General features: G+C 48.2%; 2 protein-coding genes, 1 long non-coding RNA gene and 4 other non-coding genes across 15 annotated transcripts; 2 read left to right on the top strand and 5 right to left on the bottom strand.

Annotated features, from left to right (window-relative positions):
* The first annotated feature begins 95 nt into the window (after nucleotides 1–95).
* On the top strand, nucleotides 96–5,267 carry ATP5PD (ATP synthase peripheral stalk subunit d). Of its 7 annotated transcripts, none has more exons than XM_008513240.2 (7): nucleotides 135–227; nucleotides 1,360–1,416; nucleotides 2,313–2,443; nucleotides 2,726–2,822; nucleotides 3,774–3,845; nucleotides 4,858–4,920; nucleotides 5,067–5,267. In XM_008513240.2, exons 3-7 carry the CDS (start codon nucleotides 2,322–2,324, stop codon nucleotides 5,196–5,198), a joined length of 486 nt encoding a protein of 161 aa, XP_008511462.2. In that variant the 5' UTR covers nucleotides 135–227; nucleotides 1,360–1,416; nucleotides 2,313–2,321; the 3' UTR covers nucleotides 5,199–5,267. The 7 variants fall into 7 exon arrangements, with proteins under 7 accessions (XP_008511461.2, XP_008511462.2, XP_070417605.1 ...); XM_070561504.1 differs by lacking the exon at nucleotides 1,360–1,416 and adding an exon at nucleotides 1,319–1,359 and having other exon boundaries at nucleotides 145–227; XM_070561500.1 differs by lacking the exon at nucleotides 1,360–1,416 and adding an exon at nucleotides 1,669–1,809 and having other exon boundaries at nucleotides 147–227.
* Nucleotides 5,268–9,088: 3,821 nt separating this feature from the next.
* On the bottom strand, nucleotides 9,089–13,165 carry LOC139073835 (uncharacterized). Its single transcript, XR_011522909.1, has 3 exons — nucleotides 12,945–13,165; nucleotides 12,076–12,365; nucleotides 9,089–11,155 (listed from the first exon to the last, which is right to left on the bottom strand). It is a non-coding gene; the product is annotated as an uncharacterized lncRNA (long non-coding RNA).
* Nucleotides 12,122–12,194, bottom strand: TRNAR-CCU (transfer RNA arginine (anticodon CCU)). The gene has a single exon. It is a non-coding gene; the product is annotated as a tRNA-Arg (tRNA).
* Nucleotides 12,437–12,509, bottom strand: TRNAR-UCG (transfer RNA arginine (anticodon UCG)). The gene has a single exon. It is a non-coding gene; the product is annotated as a tRNA-Arg (tRNA).
* A 30-nt stretch (nucleotides 13,166–13,195) lies between the features above and the next one.
* On the top strand, nucleotides 13,196–13,268 carry TRNAR-CCU (transfer RNA arginine (anticodon CCU)). Its single transcript has one exon. It is a non-coding gene; the product is annotated as a tRNA-Arg (tRNA).
* Nucleotides 13,269–13,684: 416 nt separating this feature from the next.
* Nucleotides 13,685–13,757, bottom strand: TRNAR-CCU (transfer RNA arginine (anticodon CCU)). The gene has a single exon. It is a non-coding gene; the product is annotated as a tRNA-Arg (tRNA).
* A 3,751-nt stretch (nucleotides 13,758–17,508) lies between these two features.
* On the bottom strand, nucleotides 17,509–24,755 carry MRPL58 (mitochondrial ribosomal protein L58). Of its 3 annotated transcripts, none has more exons than XM_008513232.2 (6): nucleotides 24,269–24,755; nucleotides 21,671–21,707; nucleotides 18,994–19,053; nucleotides 18,376–18,458; nucleotides 18,114–18,283; nucleotides 17,509–17,845 (listed from the first exon to the last, which is right to left on the bottom strand). In XM_008513232.2, the coding sequence occupies exons 1-6, from the start codon at nucleotides 24,452–24,454 to the stop codon at nucleotides 17,761–17,763; spliced, it is 621 nt and encodes a 206-aa protein (XP_008511454.1). In that variant the 5' UTR covers nucleotides 24,455–24,755; the 3' UTR covers nucleotides 17,509–17,760. The 3 variants fall into 3 exon arrangements, with proteins under 3 accessions (XP_008511454.1, XP_008511455.1, XP_070416127.1); XM_008513233.2 differs by having other exon boundaries at nucleotides 24,356–24,728; XM_070560026.1 differs by having other exon boundaries at nucleotides 17,509–17,840; nucleotides 24,269–24,454.
* Between the last annotated feature and the right edge of the window lie 340 nt (nucleotides 24,756–25,095).

Genomic DNA, 25,095 nt, shown 5'->3' on the forward strand with positions numbered 1-25,095 from the left:
GGAGAGAGGGATGGGAGGGCCCCCAACCAGCGCCCGGGGACCTGCGCAGTGGAGGTGCCGTGCCCGCTCTCGGGGGCGGGACTTCCGGAGCCAGTCTTCATCTCTACTGGCTCACCTGAGAAGCAAGGTCCGCCCCTTTCGTTTAGGGGTTGGCTGAGGGGAGGCCTTCCGGTGACCCACTTCCGTTGCTCGCTGCTGGGGACTGCGGGCTGCCGGGGTCGGTGAAGGTGAGTGGGGTTTTGGGTGTTGGACCCGTTCCCTGCCAGGTTCCTCTGCCCTGCCGCCTCCGAGCTTCGCACCGACCCTTGTCGCACCCCTGCCGAGGCCGCCGGGCCCTGCTGAGGCTCTGCTGGCAGACTGCCTGGGGGTAGCTGCCGCGGCTTTGCTCCGCGTTCCGTTCCCCTCCCGTCCCCAGCGCGCGAGGTCGCAGGGATCAGGCTGTGACCCGGCCGCCGCCGACTTAGGCGCCTGCACAAACCTTGTCTCGTTCAGGCCGCCGCCAGCGCGGGCGACTTCAGTAGTCCGATTTGGGGGCTGGGGAAACGTTACCCGGAGATAGCATTAATTTGCAGAGGGACACTCAGTGGGCTGAAGGCTGCGCCCTCCCCTCGCTCCCGAGGGCTCCCGCATTCGAGTGTGTGGAGCGTTCAGAGCTTCTCAAGTGCCGGGTGCACTTACCCGTTCAACATGTTTTCATTGAGCACCTCCTATGTGCATGACCTGTTCCAGGCGCCGGGCATTCAGCAATAAATGAAAGACGAAAGTCCGTTCGTTTATGCAGCCTGCCTGCTACTGGTGCTGGGAAAGTCTCTGTAAGAGCGCTCATTTCTCTGGCATCTTTGAGAGTCACCTGCTCTCACCTCCACTCCGGGAAACATAAGCTGTCCTGAGAGGGAAAGAAAGGAAACGGCAGGTGTTGGCAAGTTTCTTTTTAAGATCCTGGGAAAGATTTCTTCCACCTCCCTTGTGATCCACCCCATGGTTTGTAAAGACCTTTGACGTTTCAGTCTTCCTGTTAATGTGTGACACTGATCTTATTTCGTTTAAGTTGACTATTTTCCATATTCTCTCTTGGTTAAAAAAAGATGGCTGTAATCACTCTCCATCTTCTCTCACATGCACATATGTGTTGAATACCGCTTTTAAGGGTATTGCTAGTGTACTCGGTGTGTGTTAGTGCAGCAGGGGATAATCAGACATGAATAAGAAGATGTTGGTATATTGCCAGTCTGATAGGGAGGGGGTAAAGAGCCTCTGAAGTTTGTATAAGACTGTGGAGCAAACTGATGTGCACAATTTCATTTGCTACTTTTAACAGCTTTCTGAGGTAAGCAGGGCTGATATTATCCCCATTTTCAGGTGAGGAAATTCTGGCTGAGACTCTGCTCTATTTAACTAAGCCTTGTTGAAACTTGGGTATGTGTCAGGTTTTGTGCACTGGAGAATCAGTGAATAAAACACAATCGGAATGGAAAATATATCTAAATTATTAACTTGTATGCAATGCATGAGTATTACCTTAGTAATATTTCTTTTTTTTTCTTGGAGGAAGATTAGCCCTGAGCTAACATCTGCTGCCAATCCTCCTCTTTTTGCTGAGGAAGACTGGCCCTGAGCTAACATCTGTGCCCATCTTCCTCTACTTTATATGTGGGACACCTACCACAGCATGGCTTTTGCCAAGCGGTGCCATGTCCACACCTGGGATCCGAACTGAAGCGAAACATGCGCACTTAACCACTGCACCACCTGGCCGGCCCCCAGCAATATTTCTAAAGGCACATGGAGAGCAAACAGAGAACTGGGCTTGTAAGGATGTGTTAGGAGTTGGGGAATACAGGGAGGACCATCTAGGAGAAAGAATATGTTTATATGCCAGGTTGCACAACTTGAATTTGAGAAGCTAACCTGTCCTCCTTTTCTGCTTTATTAATCGTAATTCCTTTACTTGATAAATTTACCCACCAAGCACTCAGAGGATGCTGGTCTGTTTTTTAAAGACTTGCATGTTTCTAAAGATTTTATTTTTTTCCTTTTTCTCCCCAAAGCCCCCTGGTACATAGTTGTATATTTTTCGTTGTGGGTCCTTCTAGTTGTGGCATGTGGGGCGCTGCCTCAGCATGGCTTGATGAGCAGTGCCATGTCCGCGCCCAAGATTTGAACCAATGAAACACTGGGCCGCCTGCAGGGGAGCGCACGAACTTAACCACTCGGCCACAGGGCCAGCCCCAAGACTTGCATGTTTCTAAAATGCCCTTTAGAAGATTCTTTCTAGGAGCCAAATTTTTGATCTGATCCATTTTATTTTCTAGGATTGCAAGATGGCTGGGCGAAAACTTGCTCTAAAAGCCATTGACTGGGTAGCTTTTGGGGAGATCATACCCCGAAACCAGAAGGCCATTGCCAACTCCCTGAAATCCTGGAATGAGACCCTCACCTCCAGGTCAGTACCTCTCTGAGAGGGAGCCTCTCAACTTGCCACTGATTGTGGAAACAAAACAGTGCTCTGGAATTACATGTGAATTTCTGATGCTCTTCTGACAGAAAGTGTAAAGAAATCCATGCATTTTGCAAATGAAATTAAATTTTTTACATTCCTGTGATGTCTCCTAGAGAAAAGTGTGATCACAGCTCCAGGCCATCAGAATAAGGAACAGGGAAATTCCTGTGTGGATTTTCTGTTGCTCATGCGGCAATCTTAGTCTTTGCTTTTCCCTGTGAGCAGGTTGGCTACTCTGCCTGAGGCTCCACCAGCTATCGACTGGGCGTACTACAAGGCCAACGTGGCGAAGGCGGGCTTGGTAGATGACTTTGAGAAGAAGGTGAGACTTCAGGCGACTAGAGCAGTGGTGTTGTAATGTGGTTTCCAGCTAGGGAGCAGGATGGTAGAAACTATGAGGATGACAGTGAGGAAAGAAGGCTGGCGTTAACACTCAGACCCCAGAGGAAGCTCAGGAGAGATGGGTGTGGCCGCAGGTCTTGCAGTGGTAGATTGAAATGGTAAATAGGTGCAGAGAATTCAGGCTTTCTTCATTCAGCCAGTTTCTTATCCAAAGAAACAGTACAGTATAGCCTTAAATCAGGGAGCCAGACGGCTGTCAAGTTAAATATTTCCGTGAACTCTTCCTGAATTATTTCTTAGCCCCCAACCTGTCCCCCTTTAGAACAAACTGACATCTTTTCTACCTTTCACCATTTTCTTCATTTCTCTGCTGTTGTTTACTGTCCTTTCTAGCTGTGATTTCTCATCCACCTATCCTCTTCTGATAATTACACGTTAAACCTCAGTATATAGTTCTTGATTCATTCAACAGGTGCTTGTCGAGGGCCTGCTCTGTGCCAGGTACAGTGCTCAGTGTTGGGGCGACAACCCTAAGCAGCCTCTGAAGAGCCCGTCTCCATCTCCATCATGCAAACAGTACTTCCACCGATCAGCCCACTAGGGTTTCACTTAAAAGAGAAATCAGAATTTCTTTAGAACGCCAAGGTTCAAGGTCATCAAGTCCAACTGTTCTTTTCAGGTGAAGAAACTGAGGCTCATCCTAATAAAGAATTGTCCGAGGTCTCCAGTTAGTCAGTCACAGGGCAGAGAAGAAATGGGAGCTCCTGTGCCCCGTCTAATACTCTTTCCACTACAACACCCGATACGCATACTGGTTTCCTCTTGGAACGGAGAATGTGTTTTGATATGATCTGTAAGGATTAGCGCCTTTGAGCCCTTTCTGTGGGCTCCTGGGTATATTAATGACAACTCAGTGTCCCTGTGTTTGTAGTTTAATGCCCTGAAGGTTCCTGTGCCGGAGGATAAATATACTGTCCAGGTGGATGCTGTTGAAAAAGAAGATGTAAGTAGTTAAGACTCTTACTTATTCTAAAATTCTAATTCCTGACGGCTCTGTATTTCTTAGTGGTTAGGTTACAGCAGAGTGAATTAAAAGGAGCAATAAAATAAAACTCTAGAAAATGCAGCTAATCTATGGTGACAGCACATCAGCGGTTGCCTGGGAATGGGAGGGAGGGGGCTGATAAATTTGTTCACTGTCTTGATTGTGGGGTTGGTTTCACACGTGGGTACATATATCAAAACTTATCAAGTGGGGGCTGTCCCGGTGGTGTAGCGGGTAAGTTTGCATGTTCTGCTTCAGTGGCCCAGGGTTCGCTGGTTCAGATCCCGGGGGCAGACGTGGCCTCACTTGGCATGCCATGCTGTGGTAGGCGTCCCACATATAAAGTAGAGGAAGATGGGCACGGATGTTAGCTCAGGGCCAGTCTTCCTTAGCAAAAAGAGGGGGATTGGCAGCAGCTAGCTCAGGGCTAATCTTCCTCAAAAGAAAAGCTTATCAAGTGGTAGTCTTTAAATAGGTATATTTTATTGTATGTCAGTTACACCTCAACAAAGCTGTTAAAAACAATTAAGGAATTGGAATTGAATAGGAAGATTATCCATGGTAGGATTCAAATACCTAACTGCTTGAAAGTACTGACGACCAAATGTTGGAACCCAGTCGCTCCACCAAAGAGACCTCTGGCTAGGTGGTCAGGCGACTTGTCCCGACCGTTCAATAACTGGCCCTTATGAAACGCAGGCCTTTTGTAGGTTGCCTAGATGAGTAACTCGCTGAAGAACCCTGGTCCTGTCATCGTACTCTTGTTCTCCTGAACGGGCTTCTGTGTGCCTTTAGAAAAAGCTGTAGTTTGCCTCTCAAAGCAAGCTCCCCCAGTAGGCAGGGCAGCCACGTATTATCCATACAGAGTGGGAAGGCAAGAGTGGGCTCTGGGACTTCTCATACCTTGGGAGCCTCAGAGTCAGGACAGTACAACTTGGTTTCAAAACAGAATTTCTCTCTTCTCTTAAAGGTGAAAAGCTGTGCTGAGTTTTTGTCTCTCTCAAAGGCCAGGATTGAGGAATATGAGAAGGAGGTAAGGATAAGCCTTGGCTGTTGCTGGTAATAGTTTTGTCTCTTTTCACAGTCACACATCTTTCACCTAGTGGCAGCAACCTGCCTTGGATTCTTTTTTGTATCTCTGTGGCCCTATTTATCTTAACACATTTCCTTTCTTTCCAGCTGGAGAAGATGAAGAACATAATTCCATTTGATCAGATGACCATTGAGGACTTGAATGAAGTCTTCCCAGAAACCAAATTAGACAAGAAGAAGTACCCTTATTGGCCTCACAAGCCAATTGAGAATTTATAAACTGGAGTTGGGGAGAAAGCTCTGGTGCTCGTCTTGTAAACTCCGGACATTAAAAATAATTGTATAGTGCTATGTGTGTCTGCTCCTTTGTGGTTGAGATAGGTAGAACTCTGAGGTGACCTCCTTGGAAGGGGGATTTTTGTTAAAATGGAAAGGTGAGCATACAGGTGTGGCTGGTCCGGATGTCTAACGGTTAGAGTAAGTAGAGTCAATTACTGAGTGCCCAGGGCTGCTGCAGTCCTCACAAATAACAGTAGGGCCGAGGACAGTGTATTTCACTGGAATATGGTAAAGAGGACTCATTATCTACTGATTCCCTCGAACTTCCTCTCTGCTTTCAAACCACTGGTCCCTAGGGAGTGCTCCTTTGTCCCTTAGTGAGTCAGAAGAACAGATGGGCCAAATTGCAGGTGTAACAGCAGGGTGAGTAGCAGCAGGGATCGGCTTTTCTGTGCTTCAGCTCTTCAGCATAAATGTGGTTTGTTTATTTTTAATTTTTAAATTTTTTTTGGTGAGGAAGATTGGCCCAGAGCTAGTGTCTATTGCCAGGCTTCCTTTTTTCTTGGGGAAGATTGTTGCTAAGCTAACATCTGTGCCAGTCTTCCTCTATTTTGTATGTGGGACGCACCACAGCATGGCTTGATGAGCAGCGTGTAGGTCTGCGCCCGGGATCCAAACTCGCAAACCCTCCGGGCCGCCAAAGCAGAGCGTACGCACTTAACCACTACATCACCAGGCGAGCCCCATAATTGTGGTTTAAAAGGAAATTTTGTCACAAAGTTAAAACTGGTTACAGCTTTGTGTTTGAACATAGAAAATTATTTTAATTCCTTCTTCTGATTTTAAAAATTCCTACTGTTTATTATAGTTAGCAGGACTCTTGACCAATGCCAGAAAATACAGGTGGTTTAAAGTAAGGTGCAGTGGTGGAAGGAGTTCTGTCGCCCTTGAAGTCAGAGGACCTGGTGTGCCTACCACTTACTCCCCTGACCATTTAATTGCTAGTTTTAGGTTAATTATTTACTCTCTTGGGACTTTCCTTTTCTCATTTACAAACATCAGAGTTGTAATGAGGATTAAATGAGATAAGCCAGGAAGTTTCTACGTAAGAAAGTGATCTAAGCAAAGGCATCTCACTTGATATGGCTTACATCCTAGGGAAAACCTAGAAGGGAAAGGGTAGCATGCACAGGCCAACAACTTTGTGACGTTTCTATCAAGGATTACGGATGGACTTTATTGAAGAAGAGCAACAATGGCTGATAGCACTTAAGAAAGCAATTTAAAGGACAGGAGCAGAGGGGAGCTTGGGCACCATCACCCCTAACGGGTAGGGGTAGGGGCTAGGTTGAAGGTAATATGTAGATGAGGGGCAGTGTGTCTTCCGCTTGGAGCTGCTTTAGTTATAATCTGTGATGTTCAGTGGTAGCTGTGCCAGAAGACTTTGAATGCACAAAACAGAAAAATGAGTACCACACACTCCCTCCCCTCAGGCTGTGAATCACTGAACTGGCACCGAGCCATCCATGAAGATCTAAGGATGCAGACCAGTGAAAACAGGGATAATCTAAGCAAAAGCCATTCAGGTTGCTTCTGGAGTATGGTTAGAACTCATGTTCAAGGAAAGAACCAACATGAGTCCTATGAAAGTTCTGTAACATGGAGGGAGGAGTCTCAGGGCCAGCCTGGTGGCATAGGAGTTAAGTTCTCATGCTCTGCTTCAGAGGCCTGGGGTTCGCCAGATTGGATGCCGGGCGCAGACCTAGCACCACTTATCAAACCATGCTGTGGCAGGCATCCCGCATATAAAACAGGAAGATGGGCACAGATGTTGGCTCAGGGCCAGTCTTCCTCAGCAAACAAGAGGAGGATTGGCAGTGGATGTTAGCTCGGGGTTAATCTTCCTCAAAAAATATGTAGATAAAGGGAGGAGTCTCTAGTATCAGAGGAGAACCTTTGGAAGATTTACTGGAAGGAACAGCAATGAACAACTGAGAATATGCTGAGTCCAGGGCATGTGGCTAGGATTGGGGCACTTTTAAATTTTATACCCTCCTGGATTGTTTGAAATTTTTGCATTGAGCATGTGTTGATTTTACGTTAAAAATAATCACTCGTAAAATAGGATGCTTTTCAAGTCACTAGAGAGGAAAATAAAGTACATCCTCTATAGCAAAACTTAAAGATAGAAATCAGCGAAACCAAAAGTAGCACACATACAGAACCAAACATCCTTAGGATAATTATGAATTGGTGAAGATCCCTACTAGGAGGCAAAAACTCAAACTGGGTCAACCCAAAAGCCAACTACAAGCTGTCCATCCTGTAAAAAAAGTTTTAAAAAAGGATGAGTTGGATGTGTCAATCAAGTCATTGCTCTAAAAACTGGCATTGAGGGAAAAAAATTTACACATTTATCCTGCCTTTTTGAACAACTGTATTTCAAGATAAACCAATAGACCTAGTTGATGAGAGAAAGTTCTTTACAAAGTATTCCAGTTCATAAACGGGGAAAGAAAAGTAACAACAGTAAAATCGCTACTTTGTAATCCCTGATGAAACAGCTTGCTCAGGCAAAGATCATCAATGGTTGAAAATGATTAAAGGAAAGGTTGATGAGGGACATGACAGTGATCAGGTTGTCACCTGATGCCAAGCCTATATTATGTACTTTCTGATATACTATATTCAATACACAGCACCATTTGAAAGGATTCTTGCCAAAAAGTTGAACCTGAATTTAATCAAGGCATTAAAACTAACTTCTAATTCGGAGGAAATATCAGGGATAGAGGAACCAGTAAATGATGCCATGAAGAAATAAAGGGAAATCCAAAATGTGGGACATTTGACCTTTTGTTCTTCAAGAAGTCAATGGAGTGGGGCAAGATGAGGGAAGGAGGGGGAGCTTTAGGTTAAAAGACGCTTGGGGCTGGCCTGGTGGCGCAGTGGTTAAGTGCGCATGTTCCCCTTTGGTGGCCCAGGGTTCGCTGGTTCAGATCCCAGGTGTGGACATGGCCCCACTTGGCAAAGCCATGCTGTGGCAGGCGTCCCACATATAAAGTAGAGGAAGATGGGCATGGATGTTAGCTTAGGGCCAGTCTTCCTCAGTGAAAAGAGGAGGATTGGCAGCAGTTAGTTCAGGGCTAATCTTCCTCAAAAAAAAAAAAAAAAAAAAAAAGGCTTAAGAGACCTAACATCCAAATCCTGTGTGTGGACCTTATTTGGATCCTGCTTTGCACCAATTAACTGAAAAGATAATTAAGAGATGAATATTGAAATACGTAGTGGGGAGATGATGTGATGTCTGGGATTTCTTAAAAAGAGAAGGATGAAAGGGATTAATGGAGCAAATGTGACAAAATCTTGATAACTGATGAATCTAGGTTGGTTCACGTACTATTTTCTGTATGAAAATTTTCATAAAAAATTTTTAAAGGATAGGCAAAAATGTAGTTATAATATTACTATCTAGCATAGTAGAAATGAGACAAAAACATGAAATGGGTCAAATGTAATTTTTAAATAATAAAGGGAACCATCCACATGAAAAAAATAATGATGGGAACCTGATGTACTGAAAAAAGCATTAAAATATATAAACCAAAAAAAGTTTAAAAGAAATTGCTAGAGAGGCTGGCCCAGTGGCGAAGGGGTTAAATTCATGTGCTCTGCTTCTGCTGCCTGGGGTTCGCTGGTTTGAATCCCCAGTGCAGACCCACACACCACTCGTCAGGCCACGCTGTGGCGGCATCCCACGTACAAAGTAGAGGAAGACTGGCACAGATGTTAGCTCAAGGCGAATCTCACTCACCAAAAAAAAGACAAAGAAAAAAGAAACATAGCAGTTGTAAAAATTCTGACGTTTGCAAAACAAATGAGACTATAGCAGACTGTAATAAAAAGGCTCATTTAATAGCTTATGTAGTAAGTTCTAAGCCATACGAACAGAATAACTGGAAACTGACAACATATTAGACTATAAAGAAAGCTTCAAAGTAAAAAAAAAAAAAAGAATAAGAAACTATAGCACACATCAACTAATCCCAGAGCAAATATTACATAAAACCAACAATTAATAGTCAAAGTATAAACTACAATAACACAAAACAATACAAAAATGCAGCCACTTGGAAATTGAAACACACTCTCCTAAATCTTGAATCAATGAGCAATAAAGTATGTAATTACAGACTGCTTGGAAGATAAAAATAATATGAACATTTCACATTAAAACATTCATAGCATTGAGTTGTGTGATATAAAAACTTATTACACAATACATTTTGATTACAGAAAAATCAGGATAGAGATAAGAAAAAAGTGAAAAATATTTAAAAGTTAATTGGGTTATAAATTAGTACTCATAGTTAAGTTGCATAAAAAGCTAAAAATAATTAGATCAACGGAAGAGAAAAGAACCTTCAGAAAAAGTCCATAACCTGTATCTAAGTAGCATTTTGTATCACTGGGGAAAGGCACTGATCTAAGTGTTTAAATATTTGTAAAGCAATAAGAACAGATCCTACGCTACACTAAAAATCAAAATAAATTCCAGTTACAGATTTAAATATTTTTAAAAATCCCACAAGAAACAACAGGAAAAACTGTAGGTAAATATTTACATAATCTTCAAGTGAGAGTTTTTCTAGGCATAACACCAAAGGAGAAACTAGAAACTATGATGAAAAAAAGGATAGATTGTGGGGAAAAATAAACCAGGCACTTGGATCAGCGCTGAGCTCATGTTCTTCCCCAGGGTGTGTGGCACCACCATACCCCCAAATCCTGGGCACCATCTTGGGCTGCACGTCCCACAGATTCCATTTCCTGAACATCTTTACTTTCCTCCTCTTGGGGTCCTGCTATTGCTTCTGTTCAGGCTTTGGTAATCTCCTCCCTGAGCCACCCATCTCTCCCTAAGTGGTCCCCCTGCCTGTACTCTCACCCACCTCCAGTCCATTCTTTACATTGTTGCCAAGGGGATCTTTTCAAAATGCAAATATGGTCCTTTTACTCCTCTGCTTAAAGCCCTCCCCTGGATTCCCGCTGCACACAAGCTCAAATGCAGCCTGTTACTCCGGGGTTCTCTCTTGGTACGCCGTGCTCCTTCCCCCGTTACAGCCACAGCATCCTGCTAACTGCACCTCCCACTCCACCCTTACCATCAGGCATTTGCTGTTCCTGCTCTAACGCCAGAAAATTAGGGAGATCTAGAAGATTTTAAAGGATTCTTTGTTGGGCGCCAGCACTACGCCTTAGACATATGCATATTCTCTGGGCTTAGCACTGTGCTTGGCATTTAGAAGAACCTTAATATGAATTCACTATGAATGAAAGAGAAGAAATCTAAGATGAAATTTGAGCCTTCAGTCAGGGGTTCACACCTAGTGTGGAGAGTATCACACAATCCTTGAATAAGGGGGCAAACTAGTCTATTGGTAAATGAGGACGACCATGCCTGATCTTATAGAGCACATACGAGCTTCCAGGAATTGTTCTAATCAGTTCACAGAAATACCACCTCCTTTACTCCTCACAAGAACCCTATGAGGTAGGTAGTGTATCAGCCAAGACAGTAAAGAAGTCCTCTGAAGGTGACAGCATTGCTAGTGATCCTTCTGCTGTTCTCCACCCAGAGGCTTTCTCTCGCTACTCAACTAATAGTTTCCCATGGCTCTCTTTATTTTGAAATCATCTCGTTTGTTCATTTAGTTCTTTACTGTCTTCTCTCTCACTACAATGTAAGCTTCACGGAGGCAAGGCCTGGAGGATGGCTTTAGGAAAAAGTGAAGTCGGAAACCCAGAAAAGCAGCAGTGGGTCCAGCAGGGCAGGCTAGGGCCAGGGCGCCGCAGCCACGTGGCAGGGCTTGGGAGCCAGCAATAGCTTCAAGCAGCATCCATAAACCGTGGCGGCCGGTTTGGAGTAGAGGGCGCAGGAATAATTCGGGGTGACCCTGGAGAAGGGAGAGGAGGATTCTGTACTTCGTTTGTTTGTTGTTTCTTCTACAGAAGTATAAGGAACAGTGACTTAAACTTTTTTGAGTCAAGAACTTACGAAAGTCTGAGGAACAATACAGCCTCTCTCTGAGCAAATACACCACCGCCAAAGCGCACATAACGTGAGGCATTCAACCTGGGAAGCCCACACATAGCTCCTTAGGAGCTAGGGGCTTCAAGGTAAAAAAAAATCACCCCTCACCAGAATAGTACAGTTTTTGAAAAAATTAAACGTTTTACTAAAGGATTATATCCAGGAAAGTGCGAAAATCATAAATGTACATAAAGGTCCCTTTTTAAACACTCTTGGGATCACCTAGGTTGAGTGTGCCATCTGTTTCCTGGGATACTTGGACTGATACAAAAGAATGGCAATATTACTCCCACTGTCCAATGCGCGTGCACACACATGCTTCCTTGCACCCCTCCTGGTCCAAGCACAGGGCAGTGGGTGGTGGATGCCATCTCCATGGACACAGAACCCACAGCTGGACTGAGGGCGCGGAGTCAGGCAGCACCCTCACCTGGACTGCCCCGTCTCCCTCCAGTGGGAAGCTTGGCGGGCAGGGAGGGGCCAGGGGCTTTTTTTTTTTTTAACCTGCTTTTAACTTTATAGTGATGGACACGCACAGAACACGCTCACTTCATTTGCACGTGGCTTTGTGGCTTGCAGAGGACTTTCACGAGGTATTTGGATGCCAATTCAGAGAAGTAACAAGAGGCTGGGCCCCATTCGCCCTCACATCGGTTTACCTTTCAAAGTGTGTAGTCGGGCTTGATCAAAAAGAAAGGGCAAACTAATTGCAACCGAGGCATCCACACACGCAAAAGAATGCTATTAAAAAGAGAAAATGTGCCGTACGGTTTTTGTTTTTACCTTATAAATAACACACAAAACAACCATCTTGCTGAAATTGTTAATTCACCCCAGATGGGACTCGAACCCACAATCCCTGGCTTAGGAGGCCAGTGCCTTATCCATTAGGCCACTGGGGCTTCACGCAAATGGCGGCCGATCACATGCTTCTTGAACTGTGACGCCGCGGAGCTGAATAATGACGTCAACAGGAAGCTCTCAGGTGCAAAAGCCGCTCGGATGCAGGCCTCACTCCCAGCTCCAGGGGACGGGAGCAAGGGTCAGGAGCGGGTCCGGAGGCCTGTGTGTGTCTAAAACAAGGACAGTTCTGGGATTCGGCTGAGGTACAGGTGTGCCATCTCTCCTCGGGATTAAAACGTTTCGACCACGAAGGGACTCGAACCCTCAATCTTCTGATCCGAAGTCAGACGCCTTATCCATTAGGCCACGCGGTCTCCCTGCGTACACACCGTTACCTAAATGCCTATTTAGTGATCTCTGGATGCACCAGCGATGATGCGGGGCTTAAGCACCGTAGCCCGGCTCCCTTCCCCGCCACCCCTCTGACGCACTCTGTGGCCCAGCGCGCTCAGTCCCCTCCGGCTCGAGTCGCCGGCGCCGCCACTAGCAAAGGGGCTGTACTTGGCCGGTGCATTTGGGCCCACTGGGCGTCGCGACCGCATGGCCTAAGGGGATAAGGCGTCTGATTTCTGATCTGAAGATTGAGCTTTTTGAGTCCCTTCGTGGTCGGCTTCCTTTTGGGCGAATGGCTCGCGCCCTTCGGTGGCGAGGGGTACAGCAATCCCGCGGGGCTTCGTTTGCGGGCTCGTTCTGCCCTCCCTCCTCGTCCCCGTCCCCGTCCCCGGTCCCTGGGGCCGCTTGGCACTCGCCTTCCAGGGAGTTCGCTCCTCTCCGTGGAACTGCGCGCCGCCGGGCGCCCTCTGGTCTCAGCGGACACTGTCCAATCACCTCACCCTGAACTCTCGCGTTTTGCGTAGCCCAGCTGGCTTCCCGGGACCTGGACTCGGTGTCGGGGTGGCGGTGCGGCCGCCGGCGTGGTGGAACCGCGTGAGATCTGTGCGCGTGCGGGTGCACGCCACCACGCACTATCACAGACCACGTGGCGCTGGCTTCTTATCGCGCCCCAGTGGCCTAATGGATAAGGCACTGGCCTCCTAAGCCAGGGATTGTGGGTTCGAGTCCCACCTGGGGTGGTGCGTGCTCAGACCTCTTCCCATAGCAACTTTTGGTACCTGGGACCCAGGGGCTCCATGTGCCTCAGCACTGCGCCGCCCAAGGACCCCTGCCAACCTTCTGCCGGGCAGCTTACAGGGCCTGGTGTTTGCAATCAGGATGTCTGCACGTCCTGTATTCCCGGCTCCAGGCTCAGTGTCGCCCTCGCCCCCGCGTTCCCGAGTGTCCTGGGGACACTGCACCCTTAAGCAGGGACAAGTCCTGCTCTCTAGTCTTGACCTGTGAGCTATACCAAAATTGGGGGCTGTTGGGTGAACCCTTCAGTCTTTGGCCCGCAGTTCCCGAGCCCGAACGTACTCACGGTCTTTACTGCGGTCGAACAGCGGTGGAGTGGACTCCAGTACCTGAAACTGGGAAATATCCAAAAAGTTGCCTTTACCCCAGGTGGGACTCGAACCCACAATCCCTGGCTTAGGAGGCCAGTGCCTTATCCATTAGGCCACTGGGGCTCGCGGCACACATTTGCAGCTTCTCTGCTCCTAGTCTGCGGCCGGACTCCGGGTCTTCAAGGCAGGGCTCAGCCGGGCGCACGTTTGCCGAGGGATGCAGTGTCGGGGATGCGCGCAGACAGGCCCTCTGGAGCTCGCGAACGACCGCGAGGAGGCGGGAAGACACTACCGTGGGAGGCGAGCTGACCAACCTCCAGCCACCCGCGCCGGGAAGCACAGTGGGGGCCGGGCGGCCGGCGCTGGGGCTGCCCGACCACCTGGACCATGGTAGGCGAACGCTCAGATTTGGAGGCATTTCCTTCCTACCATCGAGCCACTGTGTCCACCTCTACAGAACCGACAGAAAATCCAGGAATTTTAGGAAAAAGTAGTACAGGAAACGAACGAGAAGAGATTAGCATCAATCATGAATATTGAAACATAAACACTGAAAATCGTCACTGTCACAAGACGATATACAACTAAGAGGAACAAATCCTTCCAGTCTAATAGAAATATACACATAAACATATAATGTATAGAAAAGAAATGTATCAGCCAAATAGATACTTCACTCTAATATTTTATTACTTTAAAACTGTTATACAAAAAGTAATAGAAAGAATAAACATTTTTAAACGTTACGCAAGTTTAACATCCATATTAAAACCCATGCACATCTGAAAGTTGTAACAGCAGAAGCTTCAGCCAAGGTCAGCATTTATTACTCGTGGTGCCTGCGTTGAGGCCTTGCCTGTCCATCCCCAGCATCCCAGGGTACAGGGACTTGGACACGTTCTTCTTCCTTTCTTTCTCCCTCCAACAGGCAGAGTCTGCAGAAACCTTCTCCTTCCTCCCTTAACTTCAGCAAGAAGGAATAATTTAACCTACCTGGCTCCAGTCTCCTCCCTTGAGGATGCCTCCCTTTAAGTCAATCAATTGTCTGTTTGTTGAGGTGCAACATTCATGCAGCAAGGTGTACAGATCTTAAGGTTACAGCCAGATGAGATGCAGGACACTTCCAGCACCCCAGAAGGCTCCCTGTGCCTCCCCCCAGCCAATCACCAGACCCTCCTCCCCACCCCCCACCCCCGCCCCCGCAAATACCTTCCCAACTTTCATTACTACAAAGCCGGTTTGCCTTGGGGTTTTTTTTGTTGTTGTTTGGTGAGGAAGATTGGCCCTGAGCTAAACTCTGTTGTCAATCTTCCTCTTTTTGCTTGAGGAAGATTGTTGCTGAGCTAACATCTGTGCCAGTCTTCCTCTATTTTATGTGAGATGCCGCCACAGCATGGCTTGATGAGTGGTGCTAGGTCTGTGCCTGGGGTCTGAACCTGCAAACCCCAGGCCACCAAAGCAGAGCATGTGAGCTTAACCACTATGCCACTGGGCCAGACCCTGCCTTGTGCTGAACTATGTGCAAATGGAATCATAGTCTTTGGTAGCCTGGCCTCTTCTGCTCAACGTTGTGCCTCTGATTCACCCATGTGCACTCTTTTGCCCTTAGTTTTTGTTAAGGATGGTTCCTACCCCTGTGCTCTACTCTGTCCCCCAGTTTGTTCTGCTTCTTTTTACTTCTCCTTCCCCTTTGTGTGTCTCAAATGCTTTTCCAGGTCCCTCAACATGCCACGAATATCTTCTGAGGGCCTCACGATTCCAGCACTTTGTTCCAGAGTCAACCCACAGGGATGCCTTCTTGGTTTCCTGCTGCCACCTTCTCCCCGGGTTCCGCCTTGCCTCATCCTCAACCGCTCCTCTCCATTCCCAAGACTACTTGTGCCCCTCCCTCCTGCGTCTCCCAGCTGCAACCTCACTCCCCAGCTCCAGGGCTCCATTCCCCCTCCTGGGCATCACTACCTCAGGCCCACAGTCAGCTCCTTGCAGGCAAAACCGTCCTCATCATCAACCACCCTCCCAAGCCTGCTGCCTTTGTGACTTTCCTGTCTTGATATACAGCGTCACCCATGTCACACACCTGCTTCCACTCCACCTGGGCCAATTTTCTGTCCCCATAATTCTTTTGCATCTGCTGTTTTCTCTGTCCCTGTTGCCACTGCCCTAATTCCAGTTCTCTGATTGCTCACATGGGTCAGTCCACCAACCTGTGCTCACTTACCTGCAATCTTTCCTCGTCCATTCACTGTCACATTAATCTTCCCCTGCCGGCCTCTGGAGGGGTAGAGCCTAAAAGTCTTAGCTGTCACATTTAAGGCCTCTCTAGAGCTGGCTCCCACTCAATGTGGCAGACGTGTCTTCCACAGCTCTTCATCCCCGGGGTTCCAGCCAAACTGGGCTATTAATCATGGCTAAATTTCCCCGAGTGCGTGCTCAGTGCCATTGACCACTTATTCACCTAAATCCCACAACCACTGGATGAGACAGCACTGATAGCATCATCCCTAGTTTACAGATGGGGAAACTAAGATTCAGAGAGGCTAAGGAGTTTGCCCAAAGCCCATAGCTGCGGGTGGCGGAGGGCAGGCACGGACCTGGGGCAGTGTGGCTTCAGAGCCCATTCTCGGCACTATAGTTCACTGTCCCGGCCACAGGCAGGGCCCTTGGCCACACTGGAGCCTTCAGGTGGTAAGTTCTTACCTTGTTCGCATGGCCAGCCCTCCCCTCCTTCAGGCCCCTTTCAAGCACCTCGAGTACATCTTCTCTGCCTTCCAGCTGGAACTAGCTGCTTCTCTGTCTCCCGCAATCTACTTAGACCTTTCTTAAGCTATTTACCACGTTTTGGTCACATTACTGTAACAGGAATCTATTCTCCTTCTCAGCTTTTATCATTACCTAGTTTAATGTAAATTCTCTGGAAGAAAAAGACTTTGTTTTGTTCACTTCTGATCCCCTGGGACCTCACCCAGTTTCTGGCTTTCACTATTTGTTGAATTAATGAATGAACTAATGTATGTTGCCCTTCCTTGCATATGAGCTTCCGCTCCCTGCTAGGCTCTGTGTCCCCTGAGGACAGGGACCATGTTTTCCACATCTTCTGTATTTTGTAAGAATCACTGGTCGATGACTTTCTCCCGTTTACACTTACATGAATAACAAGGGCCCTGCTCACGTATGTACCACTCCAGGGCATTATCTTGCATTTAGTGCATCACCGTGCAGTATTTGCCAAATGAGTGAAGTAGATCAAAGTGACAGAGAACATTCTAAGGCATTTGTACACGCCAGAGAATGTGCTACTGTTACGCTGGCCTGGGTGCTTCCCATACCCATAGGATTGCAAAAACCTCTTTCCAGTTCCAACTCACTCCTTTCCTGCCTCCAAAGCCCCAGACTGCGACAGCACCTAACTCACGACACTCCTTCCCGCTCGGTGCTCCCCTATTACCTACATTTCTTCAAGTCTAAACTCTTTAACTTGAATTCAAGAGTCTCCACATCAAGCATCTCCCTCCCTCTCTAGACTTACCTCTCGCAATCTCCTGCACCAATCCACCATTCAGATGGCTTCCTCCTCTTCTCCACCAGCCTTTTCTTGGGTCTCCTTTATTCATACTGTTCCCTTCACCTGACGTGACCTCCTCTCGTCTCTACTGATTAAAATTCTCTACCTTTTTCAAGGCCCAGCTCAGATGCCCACTCACCTGCCTCCTACCTGACTGTGTATTCCTGGAGGGCAGACACCACAACTCATTCCTCTGTTTCCCCCTGGCTGTGACAAGCAGTCAGTGCCAGTCAATAACTGTTAGGCAGAGTTCAACTGAGAGAAAAGGGAGGAATTCTGTTCTGATGCATTTGGAATGAGAGGGAAGCCCACTGCATTTAGAATTTTATTGCAGCTAATGTATCAAATAGATAATTAAGGTTTGACAACACGTGATTGCTTATAAAGACCTTTGCAAACAGTGACTGCAACCAGTGCAATTGAACACTCTCATGATGGCTCCAGTGTTAGACAAACGTTAACAACCACGACCAACAAAGAAGTCGCCTGCTGGTGTTAGAGCTCCCTCGGCTGCAGCTGCCTGCACGCCCTGAAGAGGGCCTTTGCCGGCTCTGGAGGATGACTTCAGTCCATATCTACCCTCCTGCTTGTCTTTATGGTAGAATTTATTCTCTTTTTTCTCAGCCTTTCCCGATTCATGTTTTCTATCCTGAAAACAAAAAGACGGCAATTAGTCCCAGACGCCCAATCAGTGCTTTTCAAAGTGGGAGAGGAGCTGGCAGCTCAGGGGAAGCAGAGCAGCCGCATCAGCAGGCGGCAGCTGGCGGGGAGCCTCCACTCCGGGTGGGTCTTCTCCCATTCCCGGGCTCCTCCGCCTGTCTGCCGGGAGGGCGTGGACTTCACCCTGCCTCCTTCCTTCCCTGTGCGGCCCCTCGGCCACACGACTCGGCTGAGACGCTTGGGGCATTTTCTAGTACCTGATTCTCTGTAGCACAGCATCTTCTTTGGATGGCTCCTTGGCTGGCTGGCTGGCCTCAGCAATCATGTCTCGAATTTTCTGGAGGCAATCTGCCAGATTTCGGAACTGATAGCGGCTGCATTCAGAGGTGAGTATCAACTCTCCTGACCTGTTGATCTTATTTTTATGCTGCAGAGAACAAAGGCAAAACCAGAGTTCTACAGAGCAAAGGTTTAAAAGCGACTGAGGGATTATAGAAAAAGAAGGGGGCCAGTGGTTACCGTGATGGCCATTTTCTGTCGCACAGGCTCTGCAATCCAGTCGGCAGTTGCCAAATGGAACCTGACTTCAGCCTTGGAATTCACTGTAAATAAAGAGAGGAGGGAGCATGGGTCACTGAAACTCTTGGGCTCAGCATCCGGTGGCTGGTCACCATCCTGAAACAAAGGGGTGAGACACCCAACCAGGCACATTTCTATCCTGTATCAATTTGGGGATACAAAGTTGGCCACAGAAGAAGCCTGCAAAGATAGTAAGGCACTTCTGGACAAAAATAAACTTCCAGGAACTGAATGCCCATTGTTTCTCTTACAGTTTATTGGGTTCTGAAAAGAACGGGGGGGATGGGTTCCCTAAGAATGAAGGAAACCTGTGCTTGGAGCTGGTTGCCAACTCACACTGTGATTTCCCTTTGTTTAGACTCAACAAGCCAAGCCTAGTCTTGGCAACCCACAGCTGAGCCGGCGAATCAGACCACATTCAAAAGAATAAAGAGGATTATTATAAGCTGGTGGTATTGAAGCTTCTGCTAAAAAAATCTCTTTATTCCACATGAACGTAAACAAGTCCGTCTCTCAGCTAAGTTTTAAAATGAAAGAAAACAACAAGGTACCCTGTACCTTTGTTAACATTCTGGCCCCCAGGACCACTACTCCGGCAATAAGATATTGTCAAGCGATCTGTAAAACAGAACATACACCAAAAAAATGATTATCCCATCGCAAAATGTGCAAACTGTTAATTTACGATCAACATAACTATCCCTATTACATATCTTTCAATGACTTTTGATATATAAACAGAACATTCAGATCAGTAAAGTCAGAAATTATTTACAGATGTCAAAACTAAAATCAAGGGCCAGCCCTGTGGCCTAGTGGTTAAGTTTGGTGCGCTCCACTTTGGTGGCCTGGGTTTGCTTTCCGGACGCAGACCTACACTATTCATCGGCAGCCACACTGTGGCAGTGACCCACATACAAAATAGAGGAAGATTTGCACGGATGTTAGCTCAGGGTGAATCTTCTTCAAGTAAAAAGAGGAAGATTGGCAACAGGTGTTAGCTCAGGGTAAATCTTCCTTAGCAAAAAAAATTAAAATATAAATAAATAAAATCAAGAGTAAGGGACTTTGTCTGGGCCACAGAGACAACAGAGGATGTAAAATTATGACCTGGGTTGTCGGCTTCTGGTCCAGTACATTCCACCAGATCTGGCTGCCCTAGCTTTTTGCTGTTTATTTAAAAGCAAGGACTCTTTCAAAAGCTCAGACTAAGGGACAAACTTAGTTTAATGTTGTATTTCATTAAGTGTGGTGGATGTGGAATCCCAATAGACTGTAAGCTCCAAGAAGGCAGGAGTGTGTCTAGTTCATCACGTGTTTCCAGCGCCTCGCTCACGGTCAGTGTTTACAAACACCTGCTGGATGAATGCGTACTTGACTTGGAGCTGTGAGGCCTTCCTTCTAACACTGGCTCAGCCACTGACTGACTATGTGATCCTGGCAAAGTCCCGCTGCTTCTCTGGGTCTCAGTTTTGTTTGTCTTTTGAATCTGTACAATGAGGTTTGTCCTTCTCTTTTCGTAATTCATGAAAAGCAGCCTCATAGTGTCTGAGGAAAGCAGGGAAGGGGTGGTAGTGGGAAACTTCAGAAGACTGCATGGTGGGGCCGGCCCTGTGGCTGAGTGGTTAAGTTCGTGTGCTCTGCTTCGGCGGCCCAGGGTTTCGCTGGTTCAGATCCTGGGTGCAGACATGGTACCACTCCTCAGGCCACACTGAGGCGGCGTCCCACATGCCACAACTAGAAAGACCCACAACTAAAATATACAACTATGTACTGGGGGGATTCCAGGAGAAAAAGCAGGAAAAAAAAAAAAAGAAGACTGGATGGTGAGCCACAAATGCTTTGGGCGGCAAAGAAGTGTGGCGCCATGGTGGTGGAGAGCAGGCCTCAGCGGGCAGATGGGTGACCCATCTTGGGACTGCTCCGAAGAGGCTTTTCTCCTTTTGAAAAATCAAATTAACTAATATTCCTGAACAGGTAACGAATGCACGCGGTACTGCAGGGGGACGGTTCTGCCACGGTGTCGGCAACCTTGCCTGCATCCACACAGGCCACCGAGACACCGCCTGCACTGCAGCTGAGGACGTCTTCGCAGGAACGCCTGTGATCCTCCCAGAGCACAGAAGCACGGCAGGCAGGTGAGGGCTGCCACATGGCCATTTCCCACTGCCTCCCTGTCTCCCCTGGGCGCTGTCACGAGACAGTCTCTTCATCTCTGGTCTGATGAGACAGGCTTTCTGCCTCCTCCAGCCACATGCACGCCTCAGGACACAGCTGCAGGCTAACACACTGCCGAGCTGTGGCCACAGGGTCCTCTCCCTTGTGATGTAGTCACCTGGCCTCTTTGTTTCAGTGTCACCCTGAACAAGGGCAACAAGGAGCCGGCACCTCTGGCTTCTCTTCCTTTCACTGTCTCTGGACATCATAAACTCTCTGAATCTAAAAAGGGCTCGTTGTTTCTTTACGCCTGTCAGTCCTTGCCTCACGCTTGATGGGTGCACGATTCTAAAGTTATGCAAACAGTTTACAGGGAGAAGTCCCCCACTCCTGTTGCCCAGCCACCAAGTTTGTCCTTTCCTCTCCGCTCCCCAAGGCAGTCCTCATATCCAATTTCTTGTACATCCTTTCAGATCTATGTATATATACAAAAGTATACATTTCAGATATACATACACAATAGACAAATGGTAGCTTACTACATAGACTCTTGTGCACCTTACCTTTTTCAAATAATGATCACTTCACCTCTTGTAAAGATGGTTCCACGTCACAGAAGCATCCCGTGCTCTCCATTTGTGCCGCAGGCCACACAGCATTGCAGAGTGCCTCCATGATCATTTTGCATTTTTGCTATTCTAAACAAGGCTGCAAAGACTCCACTTTTGCATACCCAAAGACAGTTTCTTTTTTTTTTTTTTAAAGATCTTATTTTTCCTTTTTCTCCCCAAAGCTCCCCAGTACACAGTTGTGTATTTTTAGTTGTGGGTCCTTCTAATTGTGGCATGTGGGATGACGCCTCAGCATGGCTTGATGAGTGGTGCCATGTCCGCGCCCAGGATGCGAACCAGCGAAACTCTGGGCTGCCAAAGTGGAGCATGCGAACTTAGCCACTCGGCCATGGGGTTGGCCCCCACCAAAGACAGTTTCTTTACTTTCATTAGGCTGGAGAGATCTAGAAGGAATGTGTGAGGGGTGAGGGAAATGACAGATTTTTTTATAAAACAAAATTACTTACCCAGAGGAATGTCATTGTTGGCTTGCTTTGCATCATCCTGTAATGCAACATACACAGCGTCAAATAAATATTACCTGCTGGGTGACTTCTAACTGGTCCAGGACAACCAAAGAAATGATGTAAAGCCATAAGGCAAATGTAATACAACGATTTTCAGGTCCCCAGCAAAATCACATCAGAATGACAGAAAAAGCTTCCCCAGACTCCCAGAGGTACCACCTCAGAAACACTCTTCCAGGAAAATGGAGCTGACCTCTCCAGCCTTCCCTGCCCCCACTTTAGCTAGTGTTGGGCACCATCAGAGGCCTGCCTCCAGGGAGGCGGGAAAGGCACCACAGTACACACACATCAGGGAGACTCCAAAAGGAATGCCTTCTGCAACCCGGAGCAACAAACCTACTGGGCCGCCCTGTCCCTTCTCAGGCCACAGGAGGCTCACAGGGCAAGCTGACAGCCTTGAACAGTAACTAGCACATCGGCCTCAAGGCTTTGTGTCAGACAGAACGACCTGCTCCAGGATTTCTCACCTCCACATCTCTCCCGTGCTGCTCCTCAGTAGCAAAGCTCTCCAGCCTTAAATCCTCACGTCCACGTGCCCAGTGCAAACACTTCCCTGCGGCAGCTCTTCTGGCCGTCCAAGCCCATCCTCCCTCGCCTGCAGCCACTCTGGCTGTGTCTGCATCTGAGAAGCATCTGCGGTGGAATCCTCCTCCCACTCCACCTCTCTGCAGTACTGAGACGGTGGGCCACGCCTCCTTGAAGTCTGCTCTTGCACTGCCTTCTGAGCTGTCCTCTCCAGGTTTCCTCTCACCTCCCTATGACTTTCTCACTCTCCTTTGCCTGCTCTTTGCAACCTTTAAACACTGACATGACCCTGAAATCCTTTTTCTTTGTCCTACTCTTTCCCTAGAACATTTCATCCATCTATGTCTATCTTACTAACAATCTGAAGTAGCTCCCCAGCACTCTCTATGACAGCACCCAGGTCTATTCATTACTTCTCACTACCTGATATGTTGTTCCCACTTGTTTACTGTCTGCTCCTTCCACTAGAACATAAGTTCCACGAAGCACGGACCCTATCTGTTTTGTTTCTTGTGACCGTATCTGCAATGCCTGAAACCGTGTCCGACATAGTAGGTACACAACACACTTTTTGTGTAATGAAAGAACAGACAAATGAATGTTATTGCCACTTTCTCACTTCAATTAATGGCAACTCAATCCTTCCACCACTCAAGGCTGCAGACTTCAATTCTTTTATTCCCACTTTTCATAGAAAATCCATTAGCAAATCTTATAGGTTTTCCTTCAGAATGTATCCAGAACCTCATCAATTCTCATGACCCCTATTGCTTCCACCCTGCTTATCATCTCTTGCCTCTATTACTGCAAACTCCTAAATGGTCTTCCTGTTCTTGCCATTCTGCAGTCTATTCTCTATAAGGTTCTGTAAGAGTGATCCTTGGAAAGCTAAGCTGGATCATTCCGCTCCTCTGCCTCAAACCCTCCAACACGTCTCCATCGCATTCAGAGTAAAGCTAAAGGCCTGTAGGCCACATAAACGGGCCTCCCCCACCCGCTCCCTCTCCTCTTTAGCTTCATCTCCTCCCACTCCCCTGCTCCCACTGGCCTGCTTGCTGTTCCTTGAACAAGTCGAGCATGCTACTGCTTTGAGGTGGGGGCACCTGCTGTTCCCTCTGCAGGGATCCGATCTCCCCACTACTGTCCTTGCTCAAATGTCACCTTCTCAGAGGCCTTTCCAGACCATCCTGCTTAAAACTGCAACCCTAGCCCTACCTTAGCACTCCTTCTTCCTTCTGGGCTTTATTTTCTCCAAAATACTTATCACCACCTCACATACTCTATATATTACTTATTTTATTTATTGCCTGTCTTCCTCCACTAGAAAAGATCAGCTCGGCAAGCACTGGGATTTTTGTGTTTTGCTCACTTCTCTATCCCAATGCCTAGGCACACAGAATGCTTTCAACAGAAGTTTGTTGAATGAGTGAATCAATGAATGAATGTCCTCTTCCAGTCCTGTAGGTGGAAACTCAAAAGAATTGGCTGGGTCCTCTCTCTCCGGGTTGGGGGCCTGATAAAGCGCCTGTACACAGCGGGCTGTCAATAAATGCTTCCTGAAGAAACGAACAAGAATGCCTGTTTCCTCAGGCGTGCTGGGGTTCCTAGAGGCCATGGACAGTGTAACTTTCCGAAAGGTTCCAAAAGGGAGTAAACAGCTTGCCAGCCTCTGGCCTTTGTGGTCCACTCTGGAAGGCCAGAAAGCCCACGTTTTCTCTTGGGACAAGAATTTGGGCCTGGGGGCCAGGGAGCTAACGCGGAAAAGCTCGTGGTCCTGTGAGACACACATCCAGCATGCTCTCCTGGCGTCCGCACACCTCGAGCCACGCCAGGACCCGCCCAGCGACCCCAGTCCCTGGTTGCTCGGGCAACCAGCTCCCTCCCGCCGCGACCGCCACGTTCTGCGCGCGGCGGCGCCTTCAACCAGCTCCACGCCCGGCCACTGGCGCCCCGGGTTCCTGATGTCACCCAGCAGAGGCAAAACGCCCCTTCCGTCCGACCCTGCCGGCTCACCGGGACCCTCCAGGCGGTGTCCGAGCCCCGCGACTCGGGGTAGAGCTTGTCCAAGCTGTAGATGCTCTGGAACTCGGTACCGTATACCTGTTTGTGCAGAGCCCGGCAGGGGCAGCGCGCAGGCGGCGGCAGCAGCCAGGCTCCGGCTCGGCTCAGACCCCAGCACAGGTACCGGGTGGCCGCCATGTTCGGGTCTCGCGGCCGCTTCCGGTGGGCACCTCTTTCCGCGGTCCGCGAGCTCGCGCTTCCCTCAGGACTTTGGTTCCGTGCGGTCTAAAGTGCCCGCCGGCGAGCTGAGCTCCCGGCATTGCTTTCCTGCGGCACCTGTTGGAGGCTCTCCATCCGCTGCCTCCAGAGCCCTGGTTGGCGCTCTGAGTTCCGCTGCCGCGGTGGGGAAGACGCTGGCTCTGAGCGGGCTCTCAAGGGAGCCTGAAGGCAAATGGAGGTACTATGGACAATCAGACCGGGGCAGCTCCTGGGCAGATGTGACTGAGCATGTCCGCTGCAGGCAGCGCATGCGCCAATCATGTATGCAAACACTTTATGTAACCTGCAAAATGTAAACATTGTATGTCATCTGTTGGCTATATGCAGCTTTTGTCTAGTAGTCATATAAAAGCGGCTACAAGGGGCGCTACTGCGCTCCCAGCGTCTATCGGCCAGAGTGAATAAATATGTCTGCTTTGCCATCGGCTGCGCGCACCTTTTCCCAATTCCCCGAGCCCCGTGGTCCAGGCCTCCGCCGTTTCTCTCCTGCATACACTTGGCGCCGGCAGGATTCCGAGGTGAGTGGACCTGCGGCTCCTGAGGCTGACGGGACGGACATG

Source organism: Equus przewalskii, chromosome 10 (assembly GCF_037783145.1).
Source record: "Equus przewalskii isolate Varuska chromosome 10, EquPr2, whole genome shotgun sequence".
NCBI classification, from domain to species: Eukaryota; Metazoa; Chordata; class Mammalia; order Perissodactyla; family Equidae; genus Equus; species Equus przewalskii.